Source organism: Opisthocomus hoazin, chromosome 14, assembly GCF_030867145.1.
Source record: "Opisthocomus hoazin isolate bOpiHoa1 chromosome 14, bOpiHoa1.hap1, whole genome shotgun sequence".
NCBI classification, from domain to species: domain Eukaryota; kingdom Metazoa; phylum Chordata; class Aves; order Opisthocomiformes; family Opisthocomidae; genus Opisthocomus; species Opisthocomus hoazin.
In genome coordinates this window covers 20589812-20613418 of record NC_134427.1, presented here as the reverse complement: position 1 = coordinate 20613418, position 23607 = coordinate 20589812, and the positions used below count along the sequence as shown (strand labels likewise).

At 43.0% G+C, this 23607-nt stretch overlaps 1 protein-coding gene across 4 annotated transcripts in view; it reads left to right on the top strand.

The window, feature by feature from the left end:
• The window catches only part of DCX (doublecortin), a 91142-nt gene that overhangs the window by 5236 nt on the left and 62299 nt on the right, over positions 1–23607 (top strand). For all 4 annotated transcript variants that reach the window (XM_009945226.2, XM_075435579.1, XM_075435577.1 and 1 more), the window contains exon 3: positions 7823–8163. In XM_009945226.2, the coding sequence (XP_009943528.1) occupies positions 7823–8163 (341 nt within the window). The remainder of the gene's footprint in view (positions 1–7822; positions 8164–23607) is intronic.

Here is a 23607-nt window from a genome sequence, read left to right as displayed (position 1 = left end):
CCAGTCTGTCCAAGATGGAACAAGCGAAGTCTCTCTTACTCTTTGATCACATCCGTCCTAGTTGCCGCTTGGGATGTGCCTCTTGGCCCTTTCCTGTACTGCACCCTAATGCCTCATATTTTGGAAGCCCACTAGGACTCTGTCATGTGGTGCTTTTTGCTGCCTGCTGCATTCTGCCTCACCTGTCACTGACTGCTTTTTCCATCCTGCCTCCTGTACCAGAGCTGTCTATGTTTACTGATGACCTTCTCTCAAAATCCACCCGTCTGATCAATTTTTTTCTGTCCTTTCACTCATAATAGCCATCTTCCATTGCTGAAGTCATTGTCTTAATCTTGACTTCCTATCTTCAGCATTCAGTATTAATGTATTTGTAAATAACGCATATGCTGCTATTGATTAGGACTCTATTCCTCAATATAAACATTGATTTAATGCAGTACAGCATCCTATTATGCACTGTTACAGCTGATCCTGACTACAGGTAAACTGCTGACAGCATCTCTTGCTTGCATACTCTTGGCTAAGTCAGGAGTGGATACTGGGCCCAAGTGTTATGATCTATCATGGTTGTTTTAGTCAAGAAGTGAATCTTTCAGAAAAGAGAACCAGGTGATCTTTATTCCCTTTCATATTGTAATTGGTTTTAGTGACCAAGGCTTTAGAAAGTCAGTGTATGAAGCTGCCTTTATAGATTATTGGTGAGCCACTGTTGTAACAGTTAATTCTGTGCCTTGTGCTGTGAGAACTTCAATATGAATGATACTAAAAAAATCATGTGCCATCTTTTACAGCCTTGCTTAAGCTGACAGTAGAGCAGCTCATATTGTCATCCAAGTTTCTACTAAAACTTAGCTGCTTTTGACATCTGGACAGGGAGGCTTGTTCCTTGCTTCATTTTGAGCCTCTATGGACTTGTAGACCCACTGTGATGAGATGGCAAATTCTCCCTACCTCAGCTCTGGTTGCTCATTTTCTTTGAATGCAGGGCTGGATAAAGGTAGGAGCTGATGTTAGGCAATGTCTTCAGCAGCAAAGATAGCTTAAGAAATGCTGTTCTTGGCTTTGTGTTCCAAACTCAGGTTGCAACTTGCTGTCCCCATTGTCCCACAAATTAGCTCTTTGTGGGACAAAGGATTTTTTTTTTTAGTCCACTCCGTAATTTGGCTGGTTTCCCATGTGGCCCCACTAGCAGTTTCTTGACATAATGAAAGGGACAGTGAGGGAGAGGCAAGAGGCAGACTCCTGGCTGCTGGAGCCATTGCAGCTCTGAGTGAACCTCCTTGTTTCCTCTGGAGGGAGGGCCTCACACTTCCCCAAAAGCCAAATTCCCCACCTTGCAAAGATTAGACATTTGTCACACTGTATTTAGAACTGACCAAATGGGGCATCCTACTGTGCAAGGCGCTATTTAAATGTGTAAGAAGAGAGAGAGCTCCTGCCCAGGGAGATTATGGTCTGAACACCTCAAGGTGGAAGAAGGTGTTATTCCTGATGAAGAACTGAGATGCATAAAAGCAGTCTAACTTGTTTGTCCAAAGTCTGAGATGGAAGTCAGAGCTCTGAATGTTCTTGTTCAAGTGCTTTCATTCCCTTCCTCAATCTTTTTCAGGTCTGGCTGATAGTTTGGAGGTACTTGCATCGATCGGGTTTTTTATTTTAAGCGGACATTTGGACCTACTTCTAGTCAGTGGCTGATTTGACATGAAGTAGGTGTCCTTTGCTGTGTATGGTCAGGGTCAGAAATACATGTGGAATAAACCCATCAAATACATGGACTAGACATGGTCAGTAAAGGCAGAAATGCAGGCATAGATTAAAACTAGAACTTGAGAGACTCAACATTTAGCTGAAGCTGTGGAGCTCCTCCCTTCTGAGCTCCTGGTATGCTCAGGCTGTTCAGCAGGGCACAGCCCCCCTTGCGTTGTGCTCAGAGGGCCCGTCTGAGGGTGGATTTATGCCCTTGTCCTGTGCTGGGCTACTCATCTGAAATTGTTCTTGCCTCAGATTAAACACTAGAAAAAGCTGAATAGGATTTTGTTTTGCTCGGTGGGGTTTCGCTGCAAATGTTCTTGGGCTGTGTGAGATGTTCCAGAAAGTGTTTCCAAGCTTTTTGTATCCTGTCATGCCCTGGGGAATCTTTTCCAAAATCTTGTCCAGGAGTGTTTAAAGTAATCATAGGAGGGGCTCCGCCCTGGAGCTGCACGGAATCTGGTGTGCACTGGGACAGAGAGGTTTGTAGGAAGTATATTGTGATCTCCACCCAATGTGTGCATGTTCCAGTTTGCCTGGAAAACTGGAATTCATGTAGTCCTGTGGCATTGCTTTCTATGGCTGTTCTCCTGACAGCTTGGCTAATTGCATCCTATGTAACAAAACTTGTCCTTGTGGTTCTGTTTTCTTTGCTTGCTTATCTGGCTGTCACACTAGGACTGGTGTGGTCCCATAAATTCTTTATGGGCATCGTGTGGTTTTGAAGGCGATTTGGTAATCATGCATTTCTTTCACTTTTTCAACAGAACAAGAGGTGCTTCTCTCTCAAGGGAGAGTTCCCTGTGGAAGAGACAAAGGAAGGAAGCTCTTAGAGTTCATTTTGCTATGACAGAATAGGTCTTGAGGCAGAGGAAGGTCCTTTTCAATGCATAAAGTATCAGGAAGTTCATCCATTTGAAACTGAAGGCCTACTTGAACACCGTATGTAATGAACTCTGCAAGGTGTCAAGTCCATTTAATTCCTGTTGAAGTCATAGTAAATCCCATGAAACGTGAAAGCTGGACACAGTAACACAATCTCAACTTTGCGACAGCAGAGCTAACAACCAAAATAATTGACTGCAGCCCACAGAGACGGGTTTTGGAATAACTGTTAGCAGTTGCACTTTCAAAATGGCCTCAATCCAGCTTTCCCAATTTTTCTCACAAGGCTTCTGCCCACAGTTTGTTATACTTGAAAACTTGCTGGTGCATGCTGAGAGAGGATAACTTTTTCAGAAAGCACAGCCTGTCATTTTTAGTATTGTCAGAAGGAGCTGCTGTAAGAGGGTTGAAGGATTAGCACTCATCTTGAGCTTAGCTTCTCTAAGAAACCTTCTCTAAGACAAATCTTATCTTTGCTGAGATCATCCCTTCTTTAGGACCTGAATAGTCACCTTGTGCTTCTATCAATTGGTAGCACAGCAATGTGTAATGCACTTGTAGCCAGAGTAATTCCCCATGATACAAGCCATGGCTTCAAATGGCAAATATGCTGATCGTGACTGAAGGTCCAAGGTCTACAGTCAGTCCATCTATTGCTAAGGGCATAATAGAAGATATAAATAAACACTTTGTCTGGTTTGCTGGCACAGTAGAAATTGTGACACCTCTGAGAACACTGGCATGATGACAACTGCGTGTCATGCTGCAGGGCTTTGGCTTCGCTGTGTAGAAAGGGCATCTTGCATTGACCTGGCACTGCACTAAAATACTGTCCTTAGCACCATCGGTGCCATGCCCCTAGTGTGGTGTTCAGCAGCAGACTGCATCTTGTCAGGATGATGCCTCTCACTCTTACAAAAGCTTCCCACCCCCCAATGCATGAGGGTGTCTCTGGGGCTCCTATCTGGGGTTTTGTCTGGAAGCAGAGACGTGGCTGTTCATCATACCTTCTTAGGGCTGCGCGTGTACACAGCTGCACGCTGTCTAAAGACGTGTTCCTCAAAATATTTGTGCACAGATTTTTGTGCTTAGAGCTGGGGAGCAATATACTTCTTGGAGTTGTTTCTTTTGTGTTTGACAAAATCTTATATCTGCTTTCTCCCCTTTCCTGCTGTTCTGCTCTGCACATCTGCTGCAACCATGCTGTGTCTATCAGCTTTTCTTTGACCGGCACAGCCATACACCTTGAATTCTCGTTATAGGCTTAGCATACATGTAGCAGAGAAGCCAAGAAACCACTCCTCTTTCTATGGCAGCACTATTCCCCATAAGATTTCTTTTTCACGGTCTTCTGGCCACAGGACATGTATGCAGAGCTGGAAAGTTCACAGGTCTTCAGCCTGTCCTTGCCTGATACTGCTACCACCTTATGGCAAGGTTTGGGTAAAACTCAGCTGTGGGAAGTGAAATCGCGCGTGTTCCCGGCTGGCAAATGGTAAAAGGGATGCGTCTCACTGAGGAACCTGAATGATAACTGCTATTATGAGGGCCATAAACTGAGTTTGGGAAGACATCAGCTGAAGTGGTTTTTAGATTAAGTTAAAGCTTGTTTGCATCTTTAGGTCAGGGAAGAAGGAAAGAAAAGCTCCTCTTCCCTGGAGCTATACCGCAGAACTGATGCTGAGAAGAGCTGCTCTTCTGAGCTGCTGTTCTGAAGTGTCACTCCAAGCAAATTTCTGTCCAGTTTCAGAATTCAGGAAAATATTTTGTAGGGTTTGGGTTAAATGAAACCAAGTGAGAAAGCGCAGATTACATCTTCCATTTGTGACTGAGCATAATTTGAAAGGCCAGTGAGTACATATGCACAGCTACTGGAGAGAGTCCAGAGGAGGGCTACGAGGATGAGGAGGGGACTGGAGCATCTCTCCTACGAGGAGAGGCTGAGGGAGCTGGGCTCGTTCAGCCTGGAGAAGAGAAGGCTGCGAGGGGACCTTATAAATGCTTATAAATATCTGAGGGGTGGATGTCAAGGGGACGGGGCCAGACTCTTTCCAGTGGTGCCCAGTGACAGGACAAGGGGCAACAGGCACAAACTGAAGCAGAGGAAGCTCCAGTTGAACATGAGGAAGAACTTCTTCCCTCTGAGGGTGGCGGAGCCCTGGCCCAGGCTGCCCAGGGAGGCTGTGGAGTCTCCTTCTCTGGAGATATTCCAGACCCGCCTGGACGCGGTGCTGTGCAGCCTGCTCTGGGTGACCCTGCTTGGGCAGGGGGTTGGGCTGGGTGACCCACGGAGGTCCCTTCCAATCCCAACCATTCTGTGATTCTGTGAACACCAGTTTGTGGAAACAAAGCCTGGAAGAGTATTGCCTTCATGCTACTATTGCCTTCGGTGTGCACTGTTGTAAATACACTAGACAGCTGTTGTGTGCAGTGAAGAATTTAAAATGATTCAGCTGGAATGAAGAGCAATAGTGCTTTACCAAACAGATGAATAATCTCTTCCACTTACTTTAAAACATGGAATTTATTAATGGAAAATATGCTCCAACAGCTCATGTGTTTACAGAACACACTGCAAATATATACTTTGTTTCATTGTGGCATCTTCTATCCCAAAGCATTATGTAAATGCAGATGAAAGTCAAGCCTTGCAACACTTCAGAGGCAGATACTGCTAATTCTGTTTTTCAGGTAGGGAAGCAAAGGTGCAGGAGAGGTCAGGGGCTTCCACAGGGAGGCCTGGGGCAGGGCTGAGAACAGTATTCAAATCGCTTATTCCTAGTATTGCGTTTAAGCATAAAAACCCATTCTTTCGAAGGATAATGGCGCAGTTCTGTTGAGCACGCTTATGAAGTCTCTGCTGCTCAGGGATTATCGGCTTGGGAGGGCTCGGGTGCTTAGCAGGGTAATTCTTTTGAGCGTTTCAACCTCCCCTTGCTGCACTTCCCATCCAGTTGTGGAACTGGGGAGAAGCGTGGGATCCCTCTGCACCAGGTGTTTCTTGGCTGAAGCAGATGAATAAACCACAACTTATCCTTTTTTAATCAGAAAGATTTAAAGTATTTGGTGCTTCTGGAAAACAATCCATATCTCCAATGGGAATTCTTTATAATGTGTGGTACTCTGTGAGGTTTCTTTCTGATTCTGTTGAGTCAGATTCAAGAAATGTAAGGAATTAAGGAACTTCAGGTATGGGTACTACACAGTCAGTTTATTAACAGCTTTTGCTGACAGCATACATGCCTGAAATGTTTCATTTTTATTGTTTGTTCAAGCCAGCACAACCTCCTCGTGGGATTATTGCATTAGTTTGGAGTACACTGTTTCATAAAATGCCCAACTGACAGTGCGCATAATGAACCTTGTTAGGTCTTTTCTGCCTTTTGTATTTCTGTTTCATCTTCAGAAGAGAAAACAGAATATCTGCTTCCTGTTGATAAATGATTTTGGTGGTTTTATGCAACTGGAGAGATGAAAAGCTGCAGTTGGTGATGTAAGCACCACGAGTACGCACCACTTTCTGACAAACTGGGTACAAAGTTGGGGCTAAAAAACAAGTTAGTATCCTGCGTCTTTTCTATGGCTGCTTGTGACATCAAACACTTAGCAGTAATAAGGACTCAAATACTATACAGACTGTTTTAAGCTTATTAATGCCTTCTGTTTATTGTGTACCTGCTAGTGGTCTCACCATACATTCTGTGAAGAGATTGTCTCGGTGCCTGCATCAAAAATGCAATTTAGTCTGCTGAAGGATGAGTATATGAACACTGTACTGGATATGTTACATGCCTGGACCATAAAATTCTATGGAAATCAATGGGCTGTTTGGAAATCTGTATTTATAACTTTACCAGTTGTATGTCAAATCCTGCCCTAGAGATCCTGTAATGCGAAGTCGGGTTGGCTTTTCAAAGATGTCCAGGCTCTGGAGTTTGTAGTAGGGAGCAGATAAGGAAATGTAGCTAGTCTGTTTATATGAAGAAGGTTTTTTTTTTTCTTGTTCAAAATAGTTAAATCTGTATTTCGATTTCAAATCTGTTGTAACACTAAAGAACTTCTTTCTGTAAGATCAGCCCAATAAAACACCAAAAGAAAGTCCATGTGATCCTGCAGGTACTCGTGTTGTGCCTTCGGTTCCTATTAAAATTTTATCTAATGGCGAGACAAAAGCTTCTTCCTCGAGCAATGACTGACTTTTTTTCAGTGCATCCTCAATTGCTCAGCAGCCTGAGTCATTTCAGACTAGACAACTACATTCCCTTAGGGATACTGTTTTACAGTCTCATTCTAGTAATAACTCTTCTAGCATCCATCAGATTTGCAGGCCCAAAAGAAGATTCTACAAATCCTTTAAGGTCATCTTCAGACCTTAGATAGATAGGATCCTGTAAATTACAGACGAAGCTTGAAACTAGTTTTGGATGGGGTAGGGAGGGTTTTTTTTGTGAATTACTAACGAGACTATATAAGCCTTCTCTACCATGTCTAAATTTGGATTTAATGTATTTTTGGTTGGTACCAGCCATATAAAAGCAAGCAGTAGTATTTGGTGTAGTGTTTTATCTCAGCTGCCACTAGGTCTGTCCTCTAATAAACCACTGACACTATGATGAGGCGTATTTGTTATACCTGCTAGATTTATCAAAGCTGCTTTTGGCAGAAGCTGTTCGGTACCAGATTTTCGTTCTTTTTCAGGCATGACACAGAAGGTGCTTTGTGGACGAATGTTGATGTCTTCTTGGAAGGGGATGGCAGACTGAAGTAGTAGCTAGGTGTGTAAAGATGGAGAGGAAGCCAGCAAATTTTGTAAATAACTTAAGTGATTAAATGAATTTGGTGTTTAGGAGCTTTTAGACAGCTTAGTTGCATCTTCAGGTACCTAAATACCTTTATAACTCTCAACCTTTTTTAACCCCTGGTTCATGTGACTGAATGGTAGTTGTGTTTGCTGTTGCAAACTATGGCTGACTTGCTTGCTTGGGGACATATTTGTCATATTTTAAATAAGCATAAATATAAAATTAAAGACATAATGTTTTAATAACAGGCTGTTGTGGAAGTGCTAATAAAAATGATGATTAATGATTTACACGGTTAATGGGGGGAAATGTATAGTGTCTGTTTTTCAGCAGTCTTAAAGTAATAACTCTAGAATTAGACTGGTGTTCATTTCTTTCAAAAGGGGAGAGTTATGTCTGCTCATCTGACAACTTCTTCAAGAAGGTGGAATACACCAAGAACGTCAATCCCAACTGGTCTGTCAACGTGAAGACATCTGCCAACCAGAAAGCACCTCAGTCTCTGGCCAGTAGCAACAGTGCCCAGGCAAAGGAGAACAAAGATTTTGTGCGTCCCAAGCTGGTAACCATCATCCGCAGTGGGGTGAAGCCCCGGAAGGCAGTCCGTGTGCTCTTGAACAAGAAGACTGCCCATTCGTTTGAGCAAGTTCTCACCGATATCACTGAAGCTATAAAGCTGGAGACGGGAGTGGTCAAAAAGCTGTATACCTTGGACGGGAAACAGGTAGGAGATTTTACAGATGTTACATTTTTTTTCATTCTCTTATCTTGAGGCTTTGCTGACTCGGAACAATTTTTAAAGCCTAAAATTAACCTGAGATGATTACTGCCATCTGTTCTCTTAGAAGTCAAACTTCTCATGCCAGTGGTTAAGTTACTAAATTTTCACTGATATTAATATCAAGTAAAGAATGTAGCCAACCGTCTGAGTGAAACAGATGCTCTGGCCTGCACACCAGCGTGCAGTGCGTGTCTTCCGGACTAGCTAAATAAATAACATGAGGAGTTCGGCTCACAGTCACCAGTTGATTTGACTCTGAAATAATTGCAAGAGCTCTCAAGCTTTGGATTCACGAAGTGCGAATGTGTTGCTTGGCTTTCCTTGCTTGCTAAGATAAAGTAATTGATCTAAGCATGCTCTGCTGTCTACCTCAGTAATTAGCAGGAAAAGCATGGAACTGTGTTGCATTTTCTTCGCTAAATGCATGAAGAGATAAAATGCAAAAAGGGATTTAGGTAAAAAATATTTATTGGGTCATCATAATGTGCTTAAAGTCTACATTTTCCTGGAACTAAAGGAAACATCTGTCTCTTGTTAGCGGCTACACAGCAATAAGCCATTCATATTGCTGTATCTGTGAGAGCCCTTAAAGGAATGTGGAGGATAACTTTGGGGACTGGGAAGAGTTAGATTCTTCAAGGAAAATTCCAAGCTTGATTTAACAGTTCTGTGTCTTCTGTAGTGGGGGATGATTTTATTTTTGTTACTGTTTTTCTTGCTCCGGATTCTGGAGTGAGGCAGCACAGTCCTTGAGTGGGGGCTGGATGTTGGCTATTCTAGGGATTGATGCTACTGCTTTAACTCTCTTTCCTATCTCTGGAGAAAATTATTCAAATACGGGCTCTTGAAATACTATGCCAACCCCAGGGAATGTGTCCAACAATCATACAGACTTTACTTATGAAAATATTCATCCTTTCAACCCCAAATATAGCCTCAAAATGTCCTGCACAGTCCAGGTGCAGTGTCTGGGAGCTGAAAGTAGCATGTCCCTCTAACCTGTCTGCTGCTATTGCTTTGTTCCAACCTCCTGCATGTTAGTTAGTGGCTGCTTCTAGCTTCAGATATACGAAAATCTCATTCGGCTATCAAAGCTTTTCTTTCCACTTGTCTCCACCCAGCAGTTTTTCTGCACAAGGTGTGTAGTTTATACATGAGTGGGTGACTTCCAGCTAGACTGTCCATAGATATAGTAGCATGCTGTAAATAAACAGTGATACAGTGAGTGATGTACTGGAAACCTTGGAAGTGGCTGGGGGAAGAGGAAGGAGAGAGTCAAATGATCTGTCCTCACTGAAGAAATCATGTGTGGGCACAGGACCATGCGTTTTGAATCACAGCAGCTTTACAGAGTGTTTAATAGATGGAGCTGGCCTGAAAGCCTTTGCCTACTTATGCTGACACAGAGCTCTCACAGCTGTGAATGAGGATCTTAATCTGAACCTGTAAAATGCCCCAGTTCATTCAGAACAGCGAGCATTTTGGAGGTGAGATGTTGCTTTGGAGAGCATCCAGAAATAGGGGTGCCCCACGAGCTTCTACCAAACAGTTTTCTTCTCTACCTTTAAGCTAGTTACAGGAGTAAGTGGTGTTTCCACCTCTGCCTGGAGACCAAGGCTGAATCAGCCCATAAACTGAACTGATCTTGGGGCCTGGTGACTGGACCAGCCTGTGAAATCATGTTAATTCTGAAGTGGGGATTTGGGAAATGCTGCTTGCTCTCAAATTACGGATTGCCTAGAGTAGCACTGCTGTGGGGTAGACTGCAACCTGTTGTTGGCTGCTTTGTATGGGGCTACAGCTGAGCAAGGGGCACAAAGATCTCTGTAATTTAGCAATTCCTACTGTAAACTGTTGTCCATAGCAGACACCGCACCATACAAGACTCTTCTTGAATCAAAAAATAAAAGGTGACCTTGTTTTCCTCATGTCAGGCTCCAATAGCTGCACAGTGATGGGTGCCTTAATTCAGTGCTCCTTTGACTGGGACAACCTGACAACTTCACCATCAGTTTTTGTTGCAGAAATGTGATTTCAGTAAAGTCTGAGTTAAATATCAGAATTATCATTGATTTGGTGGCTTTAGAATTCACCAATTTATCAAATGTGATATTTCATCGTGTGTTAGAGACACCACAGGTAGTTTCACTGTATGCAGATGTACATGCAGTATTGCAGTTATGGAAAAGAGTGAGACTTTGTGTTTCGACAATAATGGAATGCTTGATATATGTTTCTGGCATCAATTACTGTTGAAGCTTTGTGAAGAGCAAACCTTGTTCACCAAGGCTTTGTTTTTACTGGCAGGTTTCCTTCAGTGGTTGTTTTTTTAAATCTAAGTTTATCTGAAATTGTCCACCTATGTGTGTTCTTAGTGTTGAAGCCAGAAGCTGCTGCTGTGGGTGCAGTGTTTGCTGTGAGGGTTTCCATAACATACTGCTCCAGAAAATCTGATCTTCTGACATCATATTAGAGGTTTTTGCATGTCTGATTCTGACATTAGAAAGAGATTCTTGAATGCCTAATTCTGACAAACAATACTTTATTTTCAGGAGAGAATATTCATGCAAAAACATAAGCTGCTTAAAGCTGAAATACTGACAAGAATCCTGACAGTCTGTCTCTTTGAGTGCCATCAGAGGCACGTTACTCCCTCTGTTGTGAAATGATAAAATGTACAAAAGGAATGTACAAAGGAAAATCATCCTTCCTCAGTCCATGAGCTGTAGCATAATGAGGGGAGATGATTATTTTATTTATAGGCATTTCCATGGTGCTCATCAGTAGAGTAATCAAGATGCTTTAGAAGTACAGACAGTGGTGGCAATGACAGAGTGGTGCTTAAATAATTGCGTTTCTATGCACTGCAGACCTGCTGCATTTGGAGTGAGAAAGTAGTTAATTGAGAGCTGGATGGGGTGTGTTTGAATAAATGGAACACTCAAAACAACAGTGAGGTTAGGTTTTTAAAGGAATTTTTTGTTTCTTTTTATGTATTGGGTTGTTTATATAACTGTTGCCCTTTTGATACTGCTAAATTAGCATCTCAGGTTTAAGTAGTTTATTGAACTTGGTCTTGCATGTATTTCTAATGCCTCGTGTCTTGTCTGTCCTTATTCAAGCTCCTTCCCTACTTGGAGCATGACATTATGTCTTGATGCACACCCCAGGACTCAAGAGGGGTTTCAAATTGTTGACCAAAAGTGAATCATGACAGAGAATCACAGTAGAGGTTTAACATTTGAACTTTCATGGCCATGTAGGAAATTGTATAGGTCAAAGAATTCAGTGCATTAAACAAGTACTACAGTGGAGCAAATCCCGCACTTGGTTTCATGATTACAACTGCTGTTGTGTTGAGATGTCTAACATATAATTAGTATGTACAGACGCAGGACTGAATTTGCTCTGATCTGTGGATCCTGTTGGAAAATACTTATTTTGGTAGATTCTTTCTCTTTTTCTTTTTTTTTAAACTCTTAGTTATACACAGTGTCCCAAATTACTCTGGATTCTTGGGAGCACTGGCTACTTTATAAACACATGACAACAGTTTCTGCTTCATGTCATTAATAAACCAAATTAGAAAGCAAAATCTGAGACTGTGGATGAAGTTGCTTTCAAGGATTTTGAATGCAATGGTCTGAACTAGACTTTGCCAATGTTGTATAGACTTACTGTCCTGTTTGCTTGAGCTTATTTCTAACCATGGTGTACAATAAGAAGGTATTTTTCTGGAAAAGAGGAGGCTGTTTCCTCACTGACAGCCCAGTGCCCATCTTTGGCTTTCTTCACCTTGTTTTGCAAGTGGTGGCTGTTAGCATTCATTCCTGCTTTTAAGAAGTGACTCGTAAAAGCTAGTATCTTCTGTACAGACTGAACTTCCCTTTTCCTGCGCTGTCTTGTATGTCAAAGTCTGAGTTGTTCAGCAAGTATATGAAGAGATGTAATAACAAAAATCAGTCCGTCTTTTATGATTGGCGGAGAGGATGGTGCTCTGGAGCGACCATTGTACTGCAGCATTAAGATGCTTTCTGTGGTAGCGAATTCCTTCTGCTTTTTCTCCATCTGATGTATTGCCATGTCTTAAATTAACTAAATAGCCCATTCTGTGACCCATCAATTAGCATCACCAGAGAAGCAGAATAAGATGCTGTTCAGAGGGGGCAGAGCTTGTATGCTTCAGTCCCATGTAAATATAGATATTCTGGTCAAGAAGCAGGGAACTGAATATGGTTTTAGTCATAATAATATGTAGTGATCTCTTCTGGACTTTGAAATCTTCAAGCACAGGGAGAAGTCACACATGTGCTATTCATTGGCTTTTTCCTCACCCAGACAAAGTGATTCTGTCCTATCTGAGTGTTAGCTGTCTCAGCAGATAAAATGACATACATTTTCATATGTCAGAGCATTTGTGACTGCGCTCCCAAAAGAATTTCTAGTCTTAATAAAATGGTCCCCTCTAGCAGTCTTTGCTTTGATAAGGATTTCATGTGGCAGGTGATGAGCGAAGTTCATCTTTCTGTTTGCAAAGCTGATGCAAATGCCTGGGAGGCCAGTCCACCTCTCCTGTCCAGAGCAGAAGTTGCTGTTTGATTTTTAGATGACTTGTATTGAGGATGGGCAGCAGCCACAGACAGAGAAGCAGGATGACTAAGCTCACAAGTTAAAGGTTGGGACTTTGGGATCAAAGCCAACAAAGTAGTTCATAAAGCAGCTCCTTGTACTGCACTACTAGTAAAAAACTACCTTGGATGCATCCATACAAGCGTACTGGAGAAATCAACCAAACTTCGGAGCTGCTGCACTGATTTTAAGGTGGTATTTGGAAACAAATTAGTAAAAATTTAATTGCTCAAGCATCATTGCTAGCAGTGGACAAAACTCTGCCAGGATAGTGTAGCTCTGTTGATTATATTAATAAAATCATATCAATGTGACATAGAACAAGATTTGTACCAAAATATACAAATGCCTCCAACATCTGTAATCTGTAACTTGTGCTCAAGAAGGTGAATACCTCCATGACTTATCCAGTAACATCTGCACTGCTGAAAGATCAGAGGGAAAGCATTCCCTCTAGAGCCCTGGAGATAGTTAACTTACACCCTGAGGCATGAGGCTCAAGGTTACAAAGCAAGCAAATTGGTTTGCATTATTACATATGTCTAGGGGTAGGATGTCAGAAACTCCAGCTGCCTGAGATTTCATAATTGACCGCCCTTTTGGATCCTGAAAAACTGCATCAAAGTCACCCCAGAACAAAGCTGTTTCATGCACTGGTGTAAAGCTGGGATCCAGCCACAAAGCAAATGGGAGGGAAGAGCAGGAGAAGGGGGCAAGTGTGTTTTTTGTACTCTGTTGCCTGCAAAAGGCTCTGGAGCAGCTAGTGCTGACAGCGGGGAGGCGAGTCCTGTCGTCCCTCCCTGCTGCATAAAGCTGTAACAATAAAACTGTATCTGTTTTGCATCTTTTTCTCGGTCCTTTCATCTTGGTACTTCTTGTTAACTGCTGAGATTTGGCAGGCCTTGCGTAACTCTCTTATTTTTGATAGCAAGAGGACAGGTCTGGATCATAAGCAGCAGGATCTTTGCCCATAGCTGCCTCCCCCGACAGATCGCTCAGGGTGAGGATTAACTCCCAGATTTGCTCCTCCTCATTGCTTTTGCAGACTGCTCTGATTTAGGGTGTTTGCGTGTGATTATTCCTCTCAGGCAACCATGTGTCATGCGAGGAAGGGTAGTAATAATGTATGGGCTGAAGAACTTCTGAACCCAAGTTACTTAGACTGCCAGACAACACAGCCTAGTTCCCTATCTTTAGGGAGCTCTTAGTCTAAGCTGGAAATTCAGCATTGCCTGATTCATGCAATGACTAGACACTAACACAGACACAACCAATTAGTCCGCAGGTATCCCGTAAGGATTTTATCGTTTGCTAGAATGAGTAAGCCAAGCTTCCATGAATGTGTATCTAAGTACTTACGATAAAATATTCAGAAGGCTTTCTGAGATGTTATTCAGAACCCTTTTGCTTATTAATTTCTATTTACTTAGGTCTGTGGGCCACAGAGTCTGGGTGAAAAGGGGCCTGTCTGGAACACTGTGAATCCTAATTGCTGTACATGTTAAAGCCAAAGCAGTCTGATCTCAGCAGCTAAAGTCTTGATCAGATCTGTTCTCCTGTGAGCATTGAGACTGACCTGGCTGCCATCACTGCGGTCTCCAAGCAGCTCCCCAAGGCATGTGCGGAGCAAGGGGAGGCAGCGGAGGAGACCATCGCCTTGCAGCTTTGGTGGATGTTTTGCCGTTGTTTTGCCTCGGGTTCTGGAGGAGGTGTCATGCTCCCACCTGCCTTGCAGAAGGGCTTTGGCACTGTGTATTCACGGGCATTTTGTTGTTCTACAAATACTGGCTAAAGCTGTGGTGAATCTACCGTATTCTTAAGGCGGTGAGGCTCCCAGTCTGGAAGCAGGCTCCAGAGTTGCACTGCTGCTTGCTGAAAATTGTTGATCTTCTAGAAGTACAAGCCTTGCTAGTAGCCTTGTACCGACCAAGATCCACACGAACACCTGCTACTTGTATCACAAATGGCAGGCTGTCAAAATTATTGAAAGATGCAGTCAGATCTGACCTGGTGACCTAGAAGTACATGGCCCCTATTACTGAATCCTGGTGCTATTCACACCCCGAAAGAGACGTATGCTAGAAATTCAATCCTCACTAGCATCTTGATTTTGGCAGTTCTTTGTCATACAGAGTGACATGTTCCCTTTTCACTCTGAATCCCAGGAGAGAAGAGGATTATTCACTGTAGTGCCAGAGGGTTTATCTAGGAATAAATGGGCTGAAAATGAGCAATGACGCTGAATATCCAGAGCCAAGACAGGCCAAGAAAGCCTTGCAGTTTTTTCCATTGCTAGTTTGTATTGTCACATGAAACTAAGTTTCTGGTTCCTTTTTGGTGCTCAAGTAGCAATCCCACTGGTGTGAGTGAGCAAGTGAGCAATCCCCCCTGCTCTGAGTGGGAGCAGGTTGCACTTAATGTATTCTGAACAAGCATCTACCTCAACGCATGGACTCTAGTAAACATCTTCTTTTGACCACATAGAATAATCAAGTATGTGTAGTTTCCTTGTTTGTAATGGGCAAATAACTTGCTTATTCTGGTACACCAGGGTCCTTAGTCTTAGGCTGTGAGATGCATAGTAAGTTTGCTGACATCTCCCTACCTGCAGTAGCGCACAGAGTGTTCCCACTCCCCCGAGTTCACCCAGTGCGCGACACCTTGAGAATCTGATGGTGGTTGGTGCCATATTCCACATCTTCTTTCAAGTTCCATCTCCTATTGTCTGCATGCAACCACTTCTTCCATTCCCTTCTCAGCTCTTACGGGCCTTTGGTCAGAAGGCTGTTTTCACTCAGTAGCAGGTGAGTTATGACACAGCTCATGCTTACACTTTTCTTTGGGAAGAGCCTACACTAGATGTGGGTAAAGGCATACAGCCTAATAACAGAGCCTGGTAAAAACTAGCGCGACAGAGCTATCATCCAGCACAACAGTATTTCTGTCCTTCTTGTCCCCGAGACTGCCCATGGAACTGAACCAAGGTTTATTCTTTTTTGTGTGTAGTATGTGCATCTTGATGGAGCTTAAGTGCTAAGGAAATGAGTCCATGTTGCAAAGGGCCCAGACTGAGCATGAGAGGTTGTCAAAATGTGCCTCAATTTGTCCTTTGAACAGGACGCCAGTGTCATTCCAAGGTCTCTGTATGGGACAGTAAGGGAAGGAGTGATAGCTTTGCTCATGTGCAGAGGATAACAGCTTGATTCCATCCTCCGGTCTGCCAGAGATGACAAAAGTTACTGGCACAGAAATGTGCGTAATAAAAGTATGTCTGAAGGAGTTGAGGAGGGAAAAAAATTGGATCCAATCCATCCAGATTTTCAGAACTGGCTAAGGTAGGCCTGCATATGTGGGGAAGTGCAAAGACAAGCCACGAAAGCTGAGGGCTATTCCAGCTTCTGTTCAGGGTTTCTCAGGCTGCAGCAAATCGATCAGCGTCCAGAGCTGGAATTGCAAGCCTGTTCCTGGAGATTCGCTTAGCTCTGAATTCAAACTGAAGAGGGAAAAAAGAAGCAAGGCTAATAAGCAGAGCATTCGCTGCTCCAAGCCATAAGACGCACCTTCTCCCCTGTGAACAAACAGCCACTCCTTCCTGAATTAATAGACAGAGTTCTAGTTGCCTTGTTAACAGCAAGCAGGGGGGGTGTGAGTATATATGCGTATCTATCTGTGTAAATACATTTTCTTTAGTGTTGCAGAACACAACACTGCAGCTCAGCTTGCTATCTAAGCAATCTAAACTCCCCTGACAATTAAAGGATCCCAGGGACTATTGTGCTCTGAAAATGATATCCTCGCATGTTATTGTTTTTTTCTTGCCTTACTCTAATAAACCAAAGGCATATTACTGGAGTCTTTAACTGCACTTTGAAAATGTTTGCAAACTTTTGAATTATTCTTTCAGATAAATCAAATCCCGTTGTCATTAGCAGTTTTAAAATAATCTAAATAGGAAATCTGTATGTATTGGTTCATGATGTTCGTTTCTCAGAGATGCTTCAGATGAAGGATTTTTCAACTAGGCTGGGTGCAAGATATAGCCTGCTTTCTACTAATTCTTTTTTCTCCACCCCCATTGGCTACTTAGTTATGGACAAAAACCAGACGTGGGCAAGATGAGATAATATGCACCATTCATTAGAAGGATTTTTTTCTGGGGGATTTTGCTTCAGTCAGAATTGGCGTGAGAGGCCAGTCCTTCCAGTCCTCCAGGTCTGAGCTCTGTTATCTGGAGGACAATGAACACAACGAGCTTTATTGGCTCTGCAGGAATAATTATGCAGCCAGTGAGCGTGCAGGGCAGCAGGGGAGAGCAGGACCCCAGGCTCTGTCCTTGTGCTCCCCGGCCCTCGCCATCTGCTCTGTGCTGCCTGTCTGGTACTCGGTCCCCTGTGGCTGCCAGGGCCTGCAGCTCTGGTTCTGCCACTGCCTCGCTGGGGACATGGCTCCCTGCTTTTGATGGACCAGTTCAGGCCACTACATGAAGCACCTAGCCATGCTAACTGTGCTGCTGGGAGAACAGCTTAGGGCTACAGAAGTCTGTCTGTTATTTGGGTTCTCTGAACAGGAAAGAATAATTTATTTAGGGAAACATCTTGTGTTACGTGCATCCTTCTGTGAAAGCAGCATTTCTTCAAGCTATTGCTGTACCGCTGCACTCTTGACATAACCTTTTGTGCCCTTCCTCACTCCCTCATGCCCATAAAATGGCTGAAAGAGGAACAGAGAGGCCAGGAAAGGTGGCTAATGGGTGTACCCCATCTCTGTATGTCTGGTGGTGAAAGTACACTAGGAAACTCAGCATCTGTACTATGCAAATCAACCAAAATGGAATTTAAAATCATGAAACACACAACATGGCATAATAATGTATGAATAAACATAGTTTCTGCAAGAAACCCTTTCACTTGGGTGATCTGTTAGTACAGAATAATAGCACAAATAAAATCATGGATGGAGGAGAGCCAGTGAACATTTGGACTTCAAAAAGTCATGAAGAAAGGCTCCTTCAAGAACCTGTTAAGGAATCTGGAGTAGTGATGAGAAGGGAAAATACTATCACAGATGGGAAGCAGGTTTAGAAGAAGAAACTAGGGTAGAAATAACAACTTTTTATGGGAGTAAAAATTCAGTGTAAAGATACCTGTGGTGTTTACTGTTCTGTTGAGTGATCTGGATGTGATCACGCAGAGCAGGGCTAGCTCACGCAGGTGCTGAGTAACTCCTTTGTTAATGCAATATGTTATAACTGGGCCTTTGATGAAACACAAAATGGGTTAGAAATGGTCAGAGTGTGTACGCTATGGAGTGTTTAGTGCTGTATCACCCAGATTACATGGGTCTCCATGGCTGTTAGGTCTTGGTATGGTTTTGTGCCTGCAAGCATGAAACTGGAAGTTTGCCTGTGGCTGGGGTGTCGGGATGACCTGGCACCCAGTAAGTTACCTTCCTTTGGAGGTCCAAGGTGTCTAGTTCTGCAAAGATGTTGAGAGAAGCTACAGCTGTAGCTCTACAGATGGGGAATACCCTAACTTTCTACAGACAGGCAACACATGTCACCCCACTGCATGGTGGGACATTTGAAATGGGTTTGTCAAAACTGCATGGAGTGGTTCTACTCTTCACATTAGGGACACAAAATACAGTGCTTGTAAAAGTCTTGCTCTTAATGTGCTTGTCCATTCTTCAGCCAGGCATGTTGTGTAGCCATTAGCTCAGGATTTGTAACTTCTGTCAAACACTTCTTTGATATGTCTAACTTTTGCACTGTCTTTATAGCTACAAAATGGTATCAGTGCAGTGGAGAGAAAAATTAGGCCCTGCACCCTTTTTCCATACCACGTAGTAGTTTACAAGAGCCTGGGAAGTATTTTAATAATGGAAACAAGCAAAAGTGCAGTGCAGCAATTTCAACTTTGTCAAGAATTTTAAACCTAGCAGATAAATTATTTGGGGACAAAAGCTTGAGAAGCATTTGCAAAGAAGCCAAAACCTGTTTGAAACCTTAAACCTGAGCAGCCTTCCATCATGGAGCTCTCCAGAAAGGCAATAAGAGGACTAAACTTCTTTCTCAAATGTGCACATATCAGGAACCTTATCAACCACTGGCAGGCTGCAGGATTACATGTAAATTAAGTGTATCAAAGAGTCGAGTTAGATAGCCAACCTTCGGAGCTAAGAATGTTATTCTTGCCTACTTGAAAGCCCTTCATAATGGATTAGAAACAAGAACTTACATCTCTTAATACCAGCTGAAAATTGAGGCATCTTTTTGCTTCTAGTGAATTTTAATACTTTGAAAGTAAATGGTACTGGGGATTTCCTTCATTTTAGACACCCCTAGTTACAGAGGGTTGCAAAATGATGCGTAAGTTTCACAATCAAAATGAAAGCCGTAAGGCTGGTTGAATTTTGTATAGGAGTCTCGACAGAGTTGTTGGCGAATGTTATTTTTAGCACTCTAAAGCAACAGAGATCTTTACAGTCTTGGCATTTCTTGCAGTTTTAAAATGGAGAACAGCTTTTGAAATGTCTGCTTTTCCTTGAACTTTTGTCCATATTATGAGCTGCTTCGTAAAGCTTTTTGCAGTGTTCTTGGCAGCAGGTAGTGATTTGGTGCCCAGCAGTGCAGAACCACTCCGTTTTATACAGTTTCTGCAGAATGCTTTTTCTCCCAGAAAATAGATGCTGGAAAAAATGCCATCTGATCCTGACATTCATTGTTTGGGTTGTTTCCAGTTGTACCTGTGAAGCATTCAATTTAGTGTAAAATTGACAGTAAACACAGAAAAATAAAGTTGGGCCGAAGGTGGATAACACTGAGCACTAATGTACAGATGTTATAATGTTTAATACCGGTGAAAACCAACTTGTTTTCTTCTTCTAAGCATAGTTCACCAAAGACTTACTTTCTTTTAAAAGTGGGAGGAGGTAGTTGCTGCAGGAAATAAGGCCATTAATTTGGTGTTTTCAGACAGGTATGCCTTGACACATTTAAACTCATAGGGAGGCTGAAATGAGTTTGTCAATTTGTCTTTAATGTTCAAGTTTGAAAAGTTTTCACGCATCTTTGTCTTAGCTGTTGTTTGGTAAAACCAAAGATGATGCACTTGTAAGACTTATTTGTACTGCCGAGAGCTGGAGGGATGATATAGGTCAGGGATGATATCTGTTCAAGGTTTCTCAATCCCCCCCTCCCCCCCTTTTTTTTTTCTCCAAAGGACTAAGGCTATGAAAGTTGGGGCTGTCCAGCCTGGAGAAGAGAAGGCTCTGGGTGACCTTAAAGCAGCCTTCCAGTACCTTAAGGGGCCTACAGGAAGGATGGAGAGGGACTTTTCACAAGGGTGTGTAGTGATAGGACAAGGGAGAACAGCTGCAAACTAAGAGAGGGTAGATCAGATATTGGGAAGAAATTCTTCCCCATGAGGGTGGTGAAACCCTGGCCCAGGTTGCCCAGGGAAGCTGTGGCTGCCCCCTCCCTGGCAGTGTTCAAGGGCGGGTTGGATGGAGCTCTGAGCAACCTGGGCTGGTGGAAGATGTCCCTGGTCATGGCAGAGGGGTTGGAACCAGAGGATCTTTAAGGTCCCTTCCAACCCAAACCATTCTATGATTCTATGACTGCCTAGATTCTGTAGGAAGAATGTCTATTACCTATTTCTAACAGTTTTCCAACAGCTAGCATTGCTATACCACTTAGTAAAACATAGAGCACAATTTGAACGTTCATTTATCTCTTCGTTTCCCCTCCCCCTTTTTATTCATTCCCTGCTTGTGTGCATGGGGATTTGCCTGTTTGCTTTGCTTTCCTTGCCATATTGTTTCAATTACCAGACAATCTTTTTTTCACCTCCACTTGACTTATGTGTGGATTTGACTTACAACTGGGACAATATAGTCATTCTGGCAGCTGCATTGTGGGCCACCTTCTGCTGCTTTTTGGACCACCAGCTAAGACTGATGAAGAATACTAGGTCTCAATAGCACCATTACAGACTCCATCCCTCCTCTTTTCATTGCATCCAGATATCGCATACAGGATACCTGGGTTTAGTACTCCAAGGGTCTGGCTTCTAAAACAAAGTGTGTGGGTTCTGCCCCCTCAGCGGGTGAGATCCATTGAGGGTGATCTCTTCTTGTATCTGGTGCCATATTTAGGCAGGAGACAAAGCGGAGATTGATTCAGTCCCAACCTTTATCCCCTTCACATGTGCTTCCTTTCCATAAGTCATGCTTTCACTTCTTTTTTTGTAGTCTGGCAGCTGCAAGGGCTGGTTGCTTGGTGACGCTCTCAGCAGCACAAAGAGCTCTCAGCTGGGAGGCCAGGTCTGTCGGCCACAAACAGCTGGGATAATTTTATTTGTCTTTCTCTTGTTCCCATTAATTGCAGGGAGCTGAATCAAAGTCAAGGTAATAGAAAAGGGAGAACCAGCAGATACTATTTATGGCTTCTTTAACATCCCCCTTTTTCTCCCTGAGTCAGGGAAGTGACAGCGTGTGCCAGAAGTGCCCTGTTATTTCAGAAATGCAGGAATAAAATTAAAAGGCATGATTTCCACTTCTGGTTCAGGCAGGCTCTTACCAGCTCCTATATAAAAGCAATGTGTGAGACTGGGTTTTGGATTTATGAATCACTGTTCCTTAGTCCAATGTGCGACTGCCAGCCTGTTCATTCTTTGTAAGAATTGTGTGCTTCGCTGGTTGCATCTATGAAATAGCTATTAATGACTTTCCCTCAGGAGGATACACCGCTGCTCAGATTTTGTGTAAGACAAAAGCAACAAATAACCTTCCAGAGGTGAAAGCATTGTGATTTAATGATCTGGGCACAGGCCTTGGTTTTATGAACTTCCTGGTTTCTCCTTTCTGTTCCTGTGTAGGCTAGGTCATCCTAAGGTGTTTGATTTCTACTTAGGGTCAGGCTGGCTGGACCTGGGCACAAGAGGAAAAGGTGACAGAAGACATCAGTACTGCTCAGCCTGTGCTGATCAGAGCCTTTAAGCACATTAAGAGCTCCCTGCAAGTTAGCTTTGTGTGGAAGTGCTTTGCAGAGTTTGAGGAGCAATGTTGAGCACTACCATGGAAAGGCAAGGAAGCTGGCCATGCCTGAAGCTGGTCTCTTCTTGTCATCACTATCCCATTTCATAGTGACCAGTGACTCTATTCCTAAATTACAGAGCTGTAAGCTCTGCTTTTGCAGGACTTTTATTTTAGTGATGCCGTGAAAAGCCGGAATTGAAGACTCAATAGTCGGCAGACTATTAAGCAGGTATTCTTTATTGCGGCGCCGGGCACACGGGGGATCTCTCCTCCAAACGTGTGCACTGAAGAGACACAGTTACTAGGTATTTATGCTATGTTAACATACATATTCATTACATTTCCAAGAAATGTTTATCATAGTAATGGCTTTTCCGAGAATTCATTAATATATGGTAATGTCCATCGCACATGTTTGTTTGGCGTCTCTCGGCAGGGGTCTTCAGATTATCCTGCAGCCTCCTTATCTCTGTAGTTTGCATACCTGTTCTCCCAAGGCCCAGGCGCCTAAAGGGATTATTCAGGAGTCCCTTGTCTTGCAACCATCCGAATTATTCACAAAGTACCAAGACTTGTTTCTGACCACCTGAAGTGATAACATCCCCTACATGTTACATTTGTTACATTTACAGTTATCAATCCCTCCTTTTCTTTTGAGGATTTGTAGCTAGAAAGCTATGAATCCTCACTATTCTATTTTGTAGGTATTATTTTCAAATAATTCTATTTGGTGCCTAATCTTATTCCTTTTTCCAATCACTGTGTGTCTCAACTGAATCCCGACAACACCAAAGGAGACATTTGAGAGACATGCAAACAAGTATTCCTAAAACGACCAGTGTGATCATTCCAATGAACAATTGTTTCAATCACTCTAAATTGGGGAGCCAAGAGGTTAAATTTTGTTCCCCTACTTACAAGTGGGTTGTCTTCCCGTTTGGCTTGTCTCCATGATGTTCTCAATATGCCTTTAGGTATTTGGGACCGATTATATATTCGGTCCTGGCTGACTAGATGACCTATGGTACACATTCCCTTCCAACCCGCAGGGAGTCGCTTTCTGCTAATGCCATCACCACATAGCCACCAATACGTGTTGTGTAATTTACAGGGCCCCATCAGTGGCTGTGAGATTAGCTCTGCAAAATGTTCCGCGGTTTACCCAGCCAATTGGTACATTCCTAAAATAATCCCAGTTCGAGGGGCTATAGGTTTCTAATTGGGTTCTGTTACAAAAATCTATATATATCGCGCCTGTCCCTTTCAAATCCCAAGTTCCTACTTCTACTGTAGTTTTGTTGATCAAATAATCATTCCACCCATCTCTGCAAGTACAATTTTTGTGTGTATGGAAGGGGGTCAGCACGAACAAGTGTTGGATCTTGCTTTCCATAGGCAGCTATTATTGCTGACCTATATCTGGGTGTTTTTATCTAATATCTGTAGGTCACATCTTGGTCCAGTCATGTAGCTTGAGTTGTCATGATCGCGGTATCCTAAAAAGCCTAGGTTTAACAAAGTTACCGCCGCAATCATAGTTTCAAACTGCCAGCCTTTTCTACCATCCATCCTGGTTTAGGAGCCTTCTTCACTCAGGAATAATGGATCCAGGCCGGTTGTTCTCTAATCTTGATTGCAGTGAAGGTAGTCAGCAATACCTGGTAAGGTCCATTCCACTTCTCTCTCAGTGGATCACCTGAAAAATTCTTAACATAAACCCAA